This window comes from Rhamphochromis sp. 'chilingali' (assembly GCF_963969265.1).
Source record: "Rhamphochromis sp. 'chilingali' genome assembly, chromosome: 22".
Taxonomy (NCBI): Eukaryota; Metazoa; Chordata; class Actinopteri; order Cichliformes; family Cichlidae; genus Rhamphochromis; species Rhamphochromis sp. 'chilingali'.
In genome coordinates, this window is record NC_137950.1 from 16,848,462 (window position 1) to 16,862,361 (window position 13,900).

The 13,900-nt window shown below is 41.8% G+C and overlaps 1 protein-coding gene across 11 annotated transcripts in view; it reads right to left on the minus strand.

Moving 5' to 3' along the window:
• plce1 (phospholipase C, epsilon 1) overlaps positions 1-13,900 on the minus strand; it is a 91,247-nt gene that overhangs the window by 17,000 nt on the left and 60,347 nt on the right. For 9 of the 11 annotated variants that reach the window (XM_080873962.1, XM_080873963.1, XM_080873964.1 and 6 more), the window contains 23 exons: positions 13,279-13,433; positions 12,889-13,047; positions 8,427-8,572; positions 8,149-8,296; positions 7,929-8,039; positions 7,700-7,809; positions 7,481-7,597; positions 5,898-5,939; positions 5,394-5,522; positions 5,174-5,310; positions 4,649-4,755; positions 4,428-4,552; positions 4,163-4,307; positions 3,820-3,981; positions 3,598-3,712; positions 3,283-3,442; positions 3,053-3,175; positions 1,927-2,063; positions 1,603-1,841; positions 1,431-1,492; positions 969-1,134; positions 772-879; positions 286-402 (listed from right to left, as the gene is read on the minus strand). In XM_080873962.1, the coding sequence (XP_080730088.1) occupies positions 286-402; positions 772-879; positions 969-1,134; positions 1,431-1,492; positions 1,603-1,841; positions 1,927-2,063; positions 3,053-3,175; positions 3,283-3,442; positions 3,598-3,712; positions 3,820-3,981; positions 4,163-4,307; positions 4,428-4,552; positions 4,649-4,755; positions 5,174-5,310; positions 5,394-5,522; positions 5,898-5,939; positions 7,481-7,597; positions 7,700-7,809; positions 7,929-8,039; positions 8,149-8,296; positions 8,427-8,572; positions 12,889-13,047; positions 13,279-13,433 (3,020 nt within the window). The remainder of the gene's footprint in view (positions 1-285; positions 403-771; positions 880-968; positions 1,135-1,430; positions 1,493-1,602; positions 1,842-1,926; positions 2,064-3,052; positions 3,176-3,282; positions 3,443-3,597; positions 3,713-3,819; positions 3,982-4,162; positions 4,308-4,427; positions 4,553-4,648; positions 4,756-5,173; positions 5,311-5,393; positions 5,523-5,897; positions 5,940-7,480; positions 7,598-7,699; positions 7,810-7,928; positions 8,040-8,148; positions 8,297-8,426; positions 8,573-12,888; positions 13,048-13,278; positions 13,434-13,900) is intronic. The other 2 variants (XM_080873961.1, XM_080873967.1) reach the window with 1 other exon arrangement.

The following is a 13,900-nucleotide window of genomic DNA, read 5'->3' on the forward strand; positions in this document are numbered from 1 at the left end:
GTTCCTTTTATTTTATTATTGTTTATTTTTCCCTCTGCCACAAATTAGTGTCGCTCTGAGATTTAAACAAAGACAGACGAAGCTTCTAATTGGGTGAATTTATAAGTTACCTCACAGTCACGCTATGAGATGTCCAATCCAATTGAAAAGAAGTTTTTGTTTTTTACTGCTCAGTGGCATTCTCATCTGTCTCGCTTACTAATCAGTAACTGCAAAATTAAATTAAAGACACACAAGAAACACAGTAACTCTAAGGACAGAGACAGGACTAGGCTGCCTTCATACCTTGAAGATTTCAGCCATCTTTCGTTGCTGAGGAAGGGAGCAGTGGTTCTCTATGGACAGGATGACGGGCATATCAGAATTGACAAACGCAGACCGGTTAATTGCTTCCACCACATCCTGAAGGACCACGGGAGAGAAGATGAAAAGGAAGAAATTGTCGATAAAAGCACTGCAAGTCAAATATGTAACAATAAAACTCAAACAGCTTTGGGTAACAGCTTCAAATTAGATGCAGCTGTAGGCCCCAAATCAGATTACATAAAATAAATAACGCTGACACAATTCGTTTGACTTTCTGGGATTCCTCTCTGGATCCGTCACCCCTGAGTCTATCATAAGAGAGCACTTGTGTTTAAAGATACAGATTTTGTTCTAGAGGCTTCCACCGAGTCAATGGGATGAGGTATGGAAGCAGAGAGCCAGCGACTGATGCCCCAACAATCTATTTCCCCTTTATGAATTAAATTATTCATGTGCATTTCAAACCTTAAAGGGTATCTTAGTGGTGAGTGTGTGGCCGTGGTAAATAACAGGCATGCCATCGTCTCCGTCCCAGCAGTCCAACTCGACGCTCCTACAGCCTTGCAGGAGCACCTAAGCAAACGAGACGTTCACAAGTAAGCGGCAGTTTTCAACAAACCGCACAATCTCAGCGGGCTTGGTTAAAAAACGATCCGGCTTACGTGGCTGTAGAGCTCAACAGAGGACTCTCCTTTGAGCTGGTGCCCAGTCAGATAGGTGTTATGAGAAGACTCGATGTAGTAGTAAGACAGAGGGTATTGCAGCTCCTCTGGATTCATCTGAGATTCCTCATTACGTGAAGCAAAGTTGTCCTTGTCCATCAGGAACCTGATATAAAGAGAAAGATGCCAACAACATGCAATGAAGCATGTTAAAGAAAGAAAATAAAAATAAAATATAAAAGCAAAATGCATCACTGAGGCTGTATCAGCGATACACAAACTCATTATGGTGTAAATAAATGTTTAAAGTCCAAAAGGGAGTCGGTAGAAGTTTAGCACTTATCAAGAGCTACCCCCTCAGGCTTCCTACAACAGTGACAACTTTTATGTTGTGCTCTATACATTTACATTTTCATGCACTTTGAAGTATAATGATCTATGATAACTCCTATTTTTCTATACCTTGCAAAACCTTCAAATGACATCCACCCCATTTGTCTCATGCTTGATGAAGGCTCAAATTTCTGCAAGAGAAAAAATTGGTGAGTTCCTTTTCCCTTCTTTTTCTTCCTTCATCTTTCCCCCTAACCATAAAGATGATTTGAGAATGTGAATTTAAGAATCCAGACTTTACTTGTATAATACTGAGAATCTCATCGTAGCTCAGGTTCTCTCTCTGACAGTTGACTAAAAAGTCATTGAGCTGAGGGATAGCCAGTCCCAAGACGCCTAATGACGCGTTCTCCACCCCCGTCCCGTTGGTCACAATGCTGGCTGCTGCGATGGCATCTGAAATCTGCTTCTGGTTGTCGGACATCTGCTGCCTGGTCCGGATAAACAGGCCGAGATCCGACCCGTTACGAGTTAGCAAATCTACAGAGGAGAGGGAGAGATTTAGAGTAAAAGAGAAAGAGGTGTGTATGTTTTTGACTTCTGTAACTTCTCTTTGATCTTTTACCAAGGTCTGGCTGCAGTCCTGTGTCTTTGTCATCTATCCTGAGGTTGGTGTAAACAGGACATGATTCTGGGCTTGAGCGACTGCAGGGGACAGCAAAGGTGTCAAACAGCTCCTTCAGGTCCTTCCTGCTTCGGATACTGTTGAAAAACAAATTACAGAGTGGAGTCCAGTTTTAGCAGCACATCATGTCCCCATGCCCCTAGTATATTAAATTAAATTATTATATAAAGGGTTTTTTATAAATATACCGTCACAATGGAAGATTCTCAAATCATGAGTTTCAAATAGTAAGTGTAGACGCAAGCAATCCCTGTGAGCCAAAAGCTCTGGCTTATCTGTATAATGTCAATAAGTGTGGATATCCCTAATATGGTCAGGGGAGAGAAGCTTGTGTCAGACAGAAGATGAACTTGGGAGTTGCTCCAAGAGTAAGATATAAGGATTAATTCAAATTGTGAATCATGCAAAGCTACTCTAGAGTCTAGGGGAAAAAATATGTAAATCAGAACAATAGCTCTTCTTTAATTTTCAGCTTTGCAGCCATGCCACTTGAACTGGGGAGGAGGCGGCCACCCAATCAGAAATACATTTATTTGCCTCTAAATTTCTTTTACAAGAGAGAGTTTGAAGAGTTGCCCAAGAGGGCAGCAGATGAGAGGACACTCTGCAATCTAAGAAATGCAGAGGGGCTAAAATTAAAACAATCCTTTGCTTGTCTGGGCGAAAGATGTATGTCCATCCATTTGACTGGGGAAGAATTCATGCAAGCTAAATATTATGAAGAATGCTTGGAAAATGCCCTTGGCACGATAACCTTGAGAGGTATTTTTTATTGCATATGTTTTATCACTGTCTTTAGCTACTATTGATAAGAACAGTAGTTATATAACAAGAGGGCCTGAGCTCCAAAAGCACTGCACAGGGCATGTGCAGTATGTGATATGACATACAGCATATGTGAACAATGAGTCATTACACTTAGCTGGAAAAATGCATTTTTAAATAAAACAGAAGTTATATTTAAATAGTCAGAACTTGAACTGAATGAAGCCAGCACGGCCGACATCTCTTCCTCTGCTTTGGAAACATGTAAGAAATGTAAGAAACACAAGATCAGATCATTTACCTGAATGATTTGAAAAGCTCGACAAACTCGATGAAGCTCATTGTGCTGTCAGAAATCATGAGATTCTGAAAGCCTTTGAAACAGCCTTTACCCCGGCCGTGCCACGATCTGCTGCTCCATGCCCTGCAGGCCCCAAAGAAAAGGAAACATATATTCGCTGGGATGGAAAAAATAAAGTGTTAGACGTCAGTGGGGTCAAACGTGCCCCGCTACAGTCATTTTTCACATACCCTGGCTGGGATTTAGCATTTCCCGAAAGGATTGGAGAAGACTGCGGACGGGTCGGGTTGGACCCTGCCATGCTGGAGGAAGAGGAGGAGGAAGAGGAAGAGGATAGCAATCCGGGGCTTTTACTGGATGTGAGGGAGAGTGATCCGGGGATGCTGTCTTCTGTGGAGCCAAAGAGTGTTGAGTGTGAATAAAGATCGGTCACACAGACAGAAAATTATAAGATCTGAAGCATTTGGTCGGGTTTCTAGAAAACACCAATTAAACTGATCTGGCCTTGTAACTTCTACATGTTACCATGAGTGAGGTAACATCACCTGGATCTTCTTGGTCGATGCTGTCAGACTCTGGACCGTTTCGATACAGTCCTTCTTTACAGCTCCGTGTTTTCCTGGAAACCATCTCGTCATCGGTTGCATCCCCACTGTCTCCCTGTTAAAGGTGTGAGGAAAAAAAGACCGATGTCAAAAATGAGTCTGTGAAAAACCTAAAACCTAAAGTTAGCATCCATGACTACAGCAAAAGGTCAAATTACTGACCCTGACAAGAACCTTCTTCTTCTTCTTGGCTTTCTCATTCGACAGGGGGTTGTTCTTCTGGGCTCCAACCTTGTCTCCACCACCCGTACCCATATTCCACCTCCGACCCCCAAAAAGCTCAATGGCGTGGGCTAGTGTAGGGCCTTCATACCTGCCGTCCTCCTAGAATAGATGAATACAAATGTTACTGTTAATTAAACACACACCACTTCTTTTCATCCATCCAACTCCTCCATCCTTCTTTGTGTGCTGAACATTTTTACAGGCTTATAAAATACAGTCAGTGTCAATAATAATCATTAAAAAATTGATGGGAGAGAGACATGTACTTTTAGAGTTTTACCTGATACAAACTGACATACTGCTTCCTCAGCCACTGCAACCTTTGGTCAGGAAACTTCTTTAATTTCCTGGTTGCATTCACCAACTCCGACAGGCCCTTGTAGAGCATTTGTGCCGTGTGATTGGGGGCCACAAAGTGCAGAAGTCTAATGGCATCAGTCAGGAGATTAGTTAGTTTTAAGTAAAATGAAAATGTTTTAGCAGTGTAACAGTAACTCTATATAAAAGTGCATTTGAATCCTAATAGATTATAAAAAGGCACCAACCTATTGTCTGTGGTACTCAGACCATACAGAAGGCTGAGGCCATTCTCCTCCACTGTCATCTGACTCAGCTTGTTTTGCAAACATACAGCATGAACATCGACACCCTGATGGCCCAGAAACACTGCCTGCACATTCAAATAAACACAAAGTTATGAACTTGAAAGCTAATCTGGGTTTTTAAAATCTACAAAACCAAAAAAATATTTCTTTTTATGACAAACCTTCACTATTCCCAGGTCCAGCAGGCCTTCTGCTAGCCCAGCCACTACAGGCTGCCCCAATCCCAGTGGTTGCTCTGCAGGGGAAGGGCCTCCGCTTTGAGGTTTACCTGCCGTAAATCAACATATTTATGACTGTTTGAGCTGCTGTAACGGCAAACGGAAATTGAAGAGCCCTTGCATGAATGCACAAATTTACAAGCAGTTTAAACTGAGGCTTTTATTCTGTAGATAAACACGTAAAGCACATTTAAAATAAAAAAATATACTTTTTTTTATAATGCCCTTTAAATCTGTTTAAAGAGAAACAACGAGAGAGGAAATTGGTCTCGTCTGTTTGAGGTATAAACATGCTAAAAAAGTTCTGAGAAAAGGAAGGTTTGATGCAGTGATTTCAGCGTATCAAGCCTCCCACACCCCCTTACACTGGTAAACTGGAATCCTATATGACTCATGAAGAACGAGGTTGCTGAATAACTCAGTAGAAGATAAGGTCAAATTTCTTAATACTAAACTCTTGCAATTTACCCCAAGTGAGTGTTGTATTATCAGGCTGTAGACGTAGCAGACAGCGAGCACTGCCATGGCCGTCCTGGTCGTAATGAATGACCGTAGCGCCCTGCAGCAGAAACTGGTAAATTTCTGGTTGTAGTGACAGCACATACCTGGAAAAAAAACAAGAGTTTGTCGCACGTCTGCTGAGGCACCAACAGCTGGATGTGTTTGCATGTGTGCTTGAGCCTCTTACCAGGGAATGAGCTCCGTGCCATGGCTAAAAGCTCTGTGCGTCTCCTCGGTCCCCTGAAACTCCACTTCTTTCACCACCGGCTCGGTAGACAAGTCACCATCTGAATCCGACAAGTCTCCGACCGAGAATCTGAAGACAGACAGGGGTTAGATGGGTTTGGAAAGAAAGTTTAAGAGCCAAAGATTTTTGCGTCTTTTAAAGTTTTTGCATGCTGATTTCCGAGGCGATTTTCCAAATGCACATCTCAGTATTCATAGGACTCATTTTATTTTTAAAAAGCAATTCAATCAGACATAAGAAATGACCTGCATCTCAACTAAGAAGAACCAAACAGAAACTGAACCTATCCTGCAAGCATTGGCTTGATCAAGCAAAAAAAAAAAGAAGAAAAAAGTACCATGCATTAGTCACTGCTCATGCTTCTAATTAAACCGTAATCTGAAACATACTGATGATAGCAAGCATTGTTCAAATTCCAGTAACTTATACTGTGAAACAACTTACAAAACATGTTTTTTTTCTGGAGTCGTCTTAAATGAAAGGGAACTAGAAGGGGAGCAGGAAACAAAGAACGAAGAGAGGATGTGAGACGAAAAAAAGAACGCATAAAGAGTTTTCAATAGTTTTTTGAGGTCTTTTTTTTAAGTGGGTGCTGGTGGGAAAAAGATCCAGAACACAGAAGAAAGGTGATTTTTTTGAAACTGTAGTCTATGTTTAAGAAAGATACACACTATGAAGCTATGAACTCCAAATTCTGTGCTAACATCGAATAATTTGTCTGAATCTGAGAAAACAGTTTACAAACACATAAAATGGTCCAGGTTTCCTGACTGCAAACATAACAGATCACAGCTGGAATTAAATGACTTTCTACGTCCTCTAAATTCCAGCCTTTGTTATTAGCTACCTGCCACCAGAATGCTGACAACAACCAGAACTCTGTTCCTTCCTGTCCTGACAGGAAACTAACCTGTTATCTATTTTTTTTAAACTCTGCCCCACACAGATTTCATGTCAACATCACTTCATCTCAGTAACAATCTGCAAATGTGTTCCTTCACAAACCCGTTATCTCGCGCTGGTGTTTATGAAAGAAAACTGCGCACTAATACAAAATAAGACTTTGGTGAACATCCAGCCTACTTGGCACTTGAGGATATCCCCTACATTTAAAATAGCTGTGCATTAATCATTAAAGCTTAGTGGCTTTGTTAAATGTTAAACTTTTGTCTATCGCTACATTGCAGTGCCTTGTTTGCTTCAACAGAGGCTGTTGTAGCTGCACATTTGTAAGCAAGCTAATGAATGCACTGCATCTATTGTGATTTTGCTCAGAACTGCGCTACCAGCAAAGCCAAGCCCTCACAGCATGGCAGTATTCGCAGTTCTGATATAAATCTGTATATAACATTCTTCTGCTGTGTCCATGAGTCATTGTCTGTGAATGACCAGCAAAATAAAGAATCCAATTTTGGAAACAGACCTTTGATAGAAAGGGTCACAGTGCTAAACAATACAATCTTCAGGCTGCCATAATAGAGGGACAAAAACGTAACCAAAAATGTAAAATAACACAATGGTAAAGTGAGAGCATGAGTATTACTAACTTTTGTGCAACGTGAGAGCAGGAAGTCAAAATAAAAGTCAAAAAGAAAAAGAAAGAACAGCAAAATGTTGCTTTTTTTGTATTAAATCAACACATCAGCATGATGAAGCAGAGTTCATCGGCAGTTGACAAATAGTAAAAATAAAAGCCAGTCAAGTGATTCATGACGTCCTTGGGTCTTGGTGAATTTGATCGCATGCTATGTACCATTTAATACTTTCTCCTGTATGCCTTAAACTACTTACATGAACATCCCTTACACTGCGTTAAAATACACACTATCCGTCAACTGGAAAGAATCAAGACCCGGTCACGGTAAACAGATGCTATTCTGGGATATTCTTTAACAAGACACCTCATTTTTCTAGGGTCTCATACCTGACACTGCATGCTGAAATATCTCACAACAAAAGCTTGGATGGCACACTAAAAAAAAAAGGGGGGGGGGGGGGGGGAGAGAGAGAGAAGAAACTGAACTAACTGATTGTGGCTGCGGTCTTTGAAGGAGTTGTTTCTGGATGCGGGGGACGGGCCAGTAGAAGACGGACTGGTGGACGCGTCATCAGGATCTTCTGCCTCTAAACTCCGGTTGCAAGATCTAAGGAGCAGGAACAGTCGAGTCAAACAGACGGATAAAGTAAAGAACAGGAGAGACGACTGTGTCAAACACCATCGCTTTAGTCATTAAGCATGCACATACCTGATAATCTGAAGGATGTTGCTCACAGTAGCTTCCTTCTCTGGCACATGGAGCCCATCTGGGCCAGATCGAGACAAGTAATTGCGCTGGCCGCTGTAATCGGACACAAACTGGAGGCAGAAACAGCAGTGCAAGATGGATTATACTAACAGGATATCAAATATGTAATGTAGTGTCAGTTTTATCAGATCTGTGTATTTTTGCGAATGATTGCGGGTGTTTTCTGCACCTCTATCGAGTATTCCGTGTTATCAGGAGACGGTTTGAGGCTGATGATGCTTGCTGTGCCATCCAACGCTTCACTTAGCTCCTTTAGAAAAACCCCACAGAATGGCACAACCTACAGTGTATATGTGTAAGAGAAAAAAAAACCCAAAAATAAAAATTACAGTGCAGCCAAGGTCAGTGAGTTAGAGGATCAAATGTCATTGGGGTAAACATAGGCCCACCTTGCATCCTGGGATATTAAGAGCTCTGGTCACAACCTTCTTGTACTCAGAGGAGGACTCATGCTGAGCCATGGCATCCTTTAAACCTCTCATGGTCTCGATGTCTGACTGGTCCATAAACTGCCACATCTTCAGCACCTTACGAGATCTGAAGGGCGAAAAAAATGAAACAGAACAGAACACATTGATATTTTTGTGTGAGAACAGTGCAGATAATAAATTGCCTGTATATTCAGTAGGTGGGTGTATTTGAGTTGCGTCATTGTGTTTCTTAAAACCTGAGTCCAGCCAGGAACTCCATGACACCATTGTAGTTTCCCATGTTCCAACAGCATTTAGCGACATGGACCAGATATGAGAAAACTTCTCTTTTCTCCTCCATGGACCCTGCAGTCAGGACCAGCCACGTCACCCACGAACTCACCTGCGTGTTCAGAATTTCGCATTTCAGTATTGCCAACTGTTACAATCGTAATCAAGCACCAACAACAGCTGCACTTTATTGCGCTCTTATCTTACTTACAAAGTAAGCTGACACATAAACTGCAGAAAACCTCCCTAGTAACTCACAGCACCATCTTTGTCTGGTTATTCATCACCTTTTCCCTTGGAGTGAATAACATTTTGGCTTTAAAGAAACATTAAGTTCCAACATTGAAAATACCCAATATGGGGCTGTTTTTTTATTATTATTATTATTGGTTTAAATGGTAAATGGTAAATGGTAAATGGCCTGTATTTATATAGCGCTTTACTAGTCCCTAAGGACCCCAAAGCGCTTTACATATCCAGTCATCCACCCATTCACACACACATTCACACACTGGTGATGGCAGCTACATTGTAGCCACAGCCACCCTGGGGCGCACTGACAGAGGCGAGGCTGCCGGACACTGGCGCCACCGGGCCCTCTGACCACCACCAGTAGGTTTAACTTGCACTTTATTGCCTTTTGAATGCATTACAAGCAGAAAGAGTTTGAAACATTTGCATTTTTAAAAATATGTATAAACCTCATAGGAAGTGGAAAATAAACAGGTTATTTTCTACTCTATTTTCTACTATATACAATTTGTCTGTAACTTATACGCCCCTAATGTTTTGGAATTATTATTGGAAAGGCTTGTAATGCCTCCATAGTTGGTGTGATTACAGCTGGAGACACATATTCCCACTGGCGTTGGGTAAAGGAGGGCATGTGGCATAAAACTCCACCAATTCAAATATATTAAAGGACCTGTTTTGGTGACCCCTTGTAGCAGGGGAGCGGCCGGAAGTATATATTAGAAATGCTGTTACTGTACTAGCACAATATTTCTTAGTGGAATATCCATATAACAGGTGACATCATACTAAATCCCTGGATAACTTTTTAAGTGTGCTGGTGTGCTGTTACAAGGCTGGTATTAGGTATGATAAAACATGGGGGACACGGGACGACATCCAAAGGCACCTAAAATTCTTGAAAGTGTACGGTCATGTCTGCGCTCATGAATTCTGCTCTAGCAGATCATTACATGGAGAAACCTTTGGAATGCAAGCATGCTGATCCACACAGGTATGCACACATGGGTATTCACAGACGCGGACTAAAGCTTTCTTGGCTGCTGCCTCAAAGCACACTGTGCGCTGTCTATCTTGCGTGCTGCACAATATCGTTTATTACTTAGTAAATACTGATATCTATGACTAGCTAGTTTATTGTGATGGTGCTTTGTTTTCTCTATTATTATGTTGCTCTTTGTTGTTTGCTGTCTCCTCTGTTTGTTTTTGTTTGTTTGTTTGTTTGTTTTTTTTTCTCCATACAGGTGACCCAGGAGTTTGTTTTTTTTTCCTCTCTCTTCCCCCCCCTTCTCACCGTCTCTTCTCCCCTTTGGTTTTCTTTCTTTCTCTCCCCCTCTCTCTCTCATTCATTCCCCCTGTCCTATTTATTAAAAAAAAAAAAAAAAAAAAAAAATGACAAAGGATGAACTGAAGCTCTGCCATCACGTAATGTCGCATACTGCTGTTTCTGATGTCATTTAAAAAAAAAAAAAAAAAAAATGAATTCTGCTCTGGAAACTTGTGCCTAATGTGGCAATGTATGCACAGGACTGCACCAGCTAGCCTCACACTTTCACCCCGACACCTCTCCACACATGCACACACATAAAAAAGAATGAGATCGAATATCTATCAGCTGCGCTGCGTCTCTACACTGACTGACCTCAAGCACAAGCAAAAGACATGACGGCAACAGCAGATATGCATCAGGCTCGACCTCTCTGTATGAGCACAGGTACACAACACAGGAAAAGATCAGATTTCAATCTGGCCTGTTTTAACTGGTGTCTTTTTCTCTTTGTATTAGCGCCCCGTGAATGCATTGGCACACAATAAAAACAAAAACGCACTCACACTGAAACTCTTTAATCCACTTGGAGGTGGTAAAAACATCCCCCTGACCCAGAGATCTATTACTGGGTTACGTAAGGATCAGTAAAGCCCACCAACATCTGACCTGACAGGGACTAAATAAAGTCACACACACACACACACACACACACAGGAACTATTCTTCCTATTGTTTCCATTTCCATACTGCCTGATGAAAAACTGTTAAAATGTTCCAAAAATGTTTCTCATACACTCCCCATACCTGTCCATGAACTATAGCACAAACAAGCGCAGAAATCAGACACATGCATTATTAGATTTTCTTGTCTTTGACACTAAAATTAAAGCCCCCAGCCATAAGGTCATTGGCCCATTGGACACTTTATGTTCCCCAAACCAAACTGAACGAGCCTATCAAGGTTCATCTTCGGAAGACTTACTGCAATTAAATAAACAGCGCTTTTAATAGGCTGATTTTATTAGAGAGTCAGAAATTCCTCTGACATTTGTAATCACTGTCAGCCTGATCAGATACAGGGAATCAGTTACAGAAATTCCCTCCTGGGGCTTTCGAGGTTTACATGTTAACTTTTCAGTGGAGCAGAAGCTCGTTCTGCAATCTACTGTATTTGGTTACCGAAAAACAACACTGCAGCCCTCCAGTCTCTTATCTGCTACTCCCCTGCTCTTTGCGTGCCACGCATGAAAATCTTGTATCATGCACTTTCAGCATTATGACATAATGCGAAGCCATGTCAGCATCGGGGTTTTAGTTACACTCACCATCTAAATCATTCTGTCCATCTGCAAAGTGGTTTTTTGCACTTCCACACATCAAGGGATCGCACTGAGTTGGCATCTTTTCAGGTATTCCAGATAGCAAAAGTGCGTATGCAGTGTTGTGCATGACGACAAGCAGGACAGGATGTGAGGATATATATGTACAAATGTACACAGAGCATATAATGGAACAGGAAAGCAGCAAAGGGTAAATATGAGATGATACAAGAATACAGCAACTTCCCATAGAAGCATGAAAAGGCAGTTTTGAAGAGCATTCTGATAGAATTGCAGACACACACTCACATCCAAATTTGGATGTGGCTATATGATCCCCCCCTCTTTGATCTTTGTCTGTGTGTCCACCTGTCTGTCCTGTTGTCTGTCTGTCGCCATTTGTGCTTGTGGTATTAGTTCATCTGTGAGGGTCAGTTTCTCCTTGATACACGAATTACATAATGGAAAATAACAGAGAACCATTACAAACTCGAGCACACACTGGTCCCGTCAAAGCTAAACACTTTGGAGGCCCAAACTGCTCACAACTCCCTGCTTCCCAATGTTTTTCTCAATCCTGTTTAACTGATTAATGTTTCACTCCCACACATGCCTTAAAAATGAACTCTATCAAAAAAGTCTTGTCTTACAAGTGGGGAAATAAACTTCTTAATTAGTTACCATCTCAAAAACAGTGGATCCAGTCAGTGACATGAAACGTTTGTGAACTATTTATCAGGGAAAATAAAAATAATAGTCAGGTGAATTAACTAGTAATAATTTAACCTTGAAATATATTCCACAGTTCAAAAATGAAAGGTAAAACCCAACCTGACACAATTAAAGGCAGCTGAAGGAGAGATTCAGTGCTGTCAATATGACTCTCGTTCCACTGTGACCATATATGGCAACACTGCACATTTGGAAAACTGTCTTTCGTGCTTCTCCTCTGGCTGACTTAAATGAAAACCAGCTGATGCGAAGAGGCATGCGACCTAAACATGACATAATCATCTCCAATCAATCCCTCTAGCACTTTCTCTTTCGCAGCAGTGGATTTGTGCATTTTCAAAGTCATTCGCTGTGAACGAGGCGAGGCTCGGGGGGTGTAACTTAAGCCGGTGAACATGGTCGTGAGTGAGTTGCGCTCATGATAGGTCCGTATAACTCGCACAGCAAATAAGAGAAAAATTGCCATTTAAATTTTTATGTTACTGCAAGAACTGCATTTCAATGCCACTTAATCATCAAAGGACAACTAACTTATTAACTGAAAAGTGCTCTCTTAAGATGAAAACTATCTCCATATGGTTCCTTTGGCACAACTTCATTAAATGTATCTGCGTAAGATGTGAGAGTCTCCTGAATGCACTACACATGTCTGTGTATATAAAAAGTCGCTCAAGGCTTTTAATTGTTAAGCTACATTTGTGCAGTGTCAGTGCTTCTACCCAGTCTGAAATCCTGCTGTAAACCCTGAGCTGCGGAGAACTAGACAGGCTGTGTAACATCCTTGTGTAACTACATTCACATGTGTGCTAAAAGATTCGTGGAGTGCAGACAAAGTAGACAGAAAGCCCCACCCACCTCGTTGAATCGCGCCACCAGTTCCTCCACGGCGTTACTTCGCTGAGTGGGCGTGGCGGGCGCTGACAGTGAAGCCTTGAGGTTTGGGTGGCGTTTAGTTTGACACTCTGGACTGCCCAGGTCTCGGGTGAGGAAATAGAGGTAGTCCAAAGGGAAGACCTGCAGACAGACAGCACGCTCTCAATCAATGGCTGGGATTGTTGTGTCATTACAGACACTACTTACCACCACCTACTATTCTCCTCATCCAACTTCTTTGCTAAACCTCCCCACAATAAAACACAGCTGTACAATTTCAAATAAAGTGTAAGGATCATATTGACAGCTGTAATTGCACGTTCCTGCCTCTGCTTTCCCCCTCATGTATATTTTATATAAATTCTCTTATACCTGCTGGTAAAGCTGCTGCTCTTGCTCTGTGAGGATGCAGGCGATCTCCTCGGGGAACTGAACAAGGTGGCGCAGCTCTGCCAGCTCCTTACTGATCCCGCTTACACTGGGAGGAAGAGTGCTGCTGCTGGTCATGCTGCTGGCCAGCTGACGCTCTGCGTGCACAGATAAAGACAAGAAAAGATTTAGTCAGGTTATACATCAGCATCTATGCTCAACAATTCTAAGTAAAAGGAAGCCGTCAGAAATGAGAGCAAAGCAGAGACCATGCATGCACGCACCAGTTAAAAGCAGGTATCACAGGAATGAGGGAGAGAGGAGGGATTAACAGTGAAACATTATCTTAACAGATACTTAACTTTCACTATAAAAGTTTAAAAGCCTTGTTTTTATGGCTTTCTTGTGCATGCCCCAAGTCTTATGATCCATCACTGCCAGTAAACTATACACTCTCTATTCCTCCATCCACTGAGAGAAGCTCCACTTCACCCACGGGAAGTAAACACCACTGATCACCTGCCAGATCCTATGTTTGGATTTCAGTTAGGCCCATTAGTCTGTCTGTTTACACATATACGCACACACACACACAAAACCTGTCCTCATCTCTGCTAACAAAGGA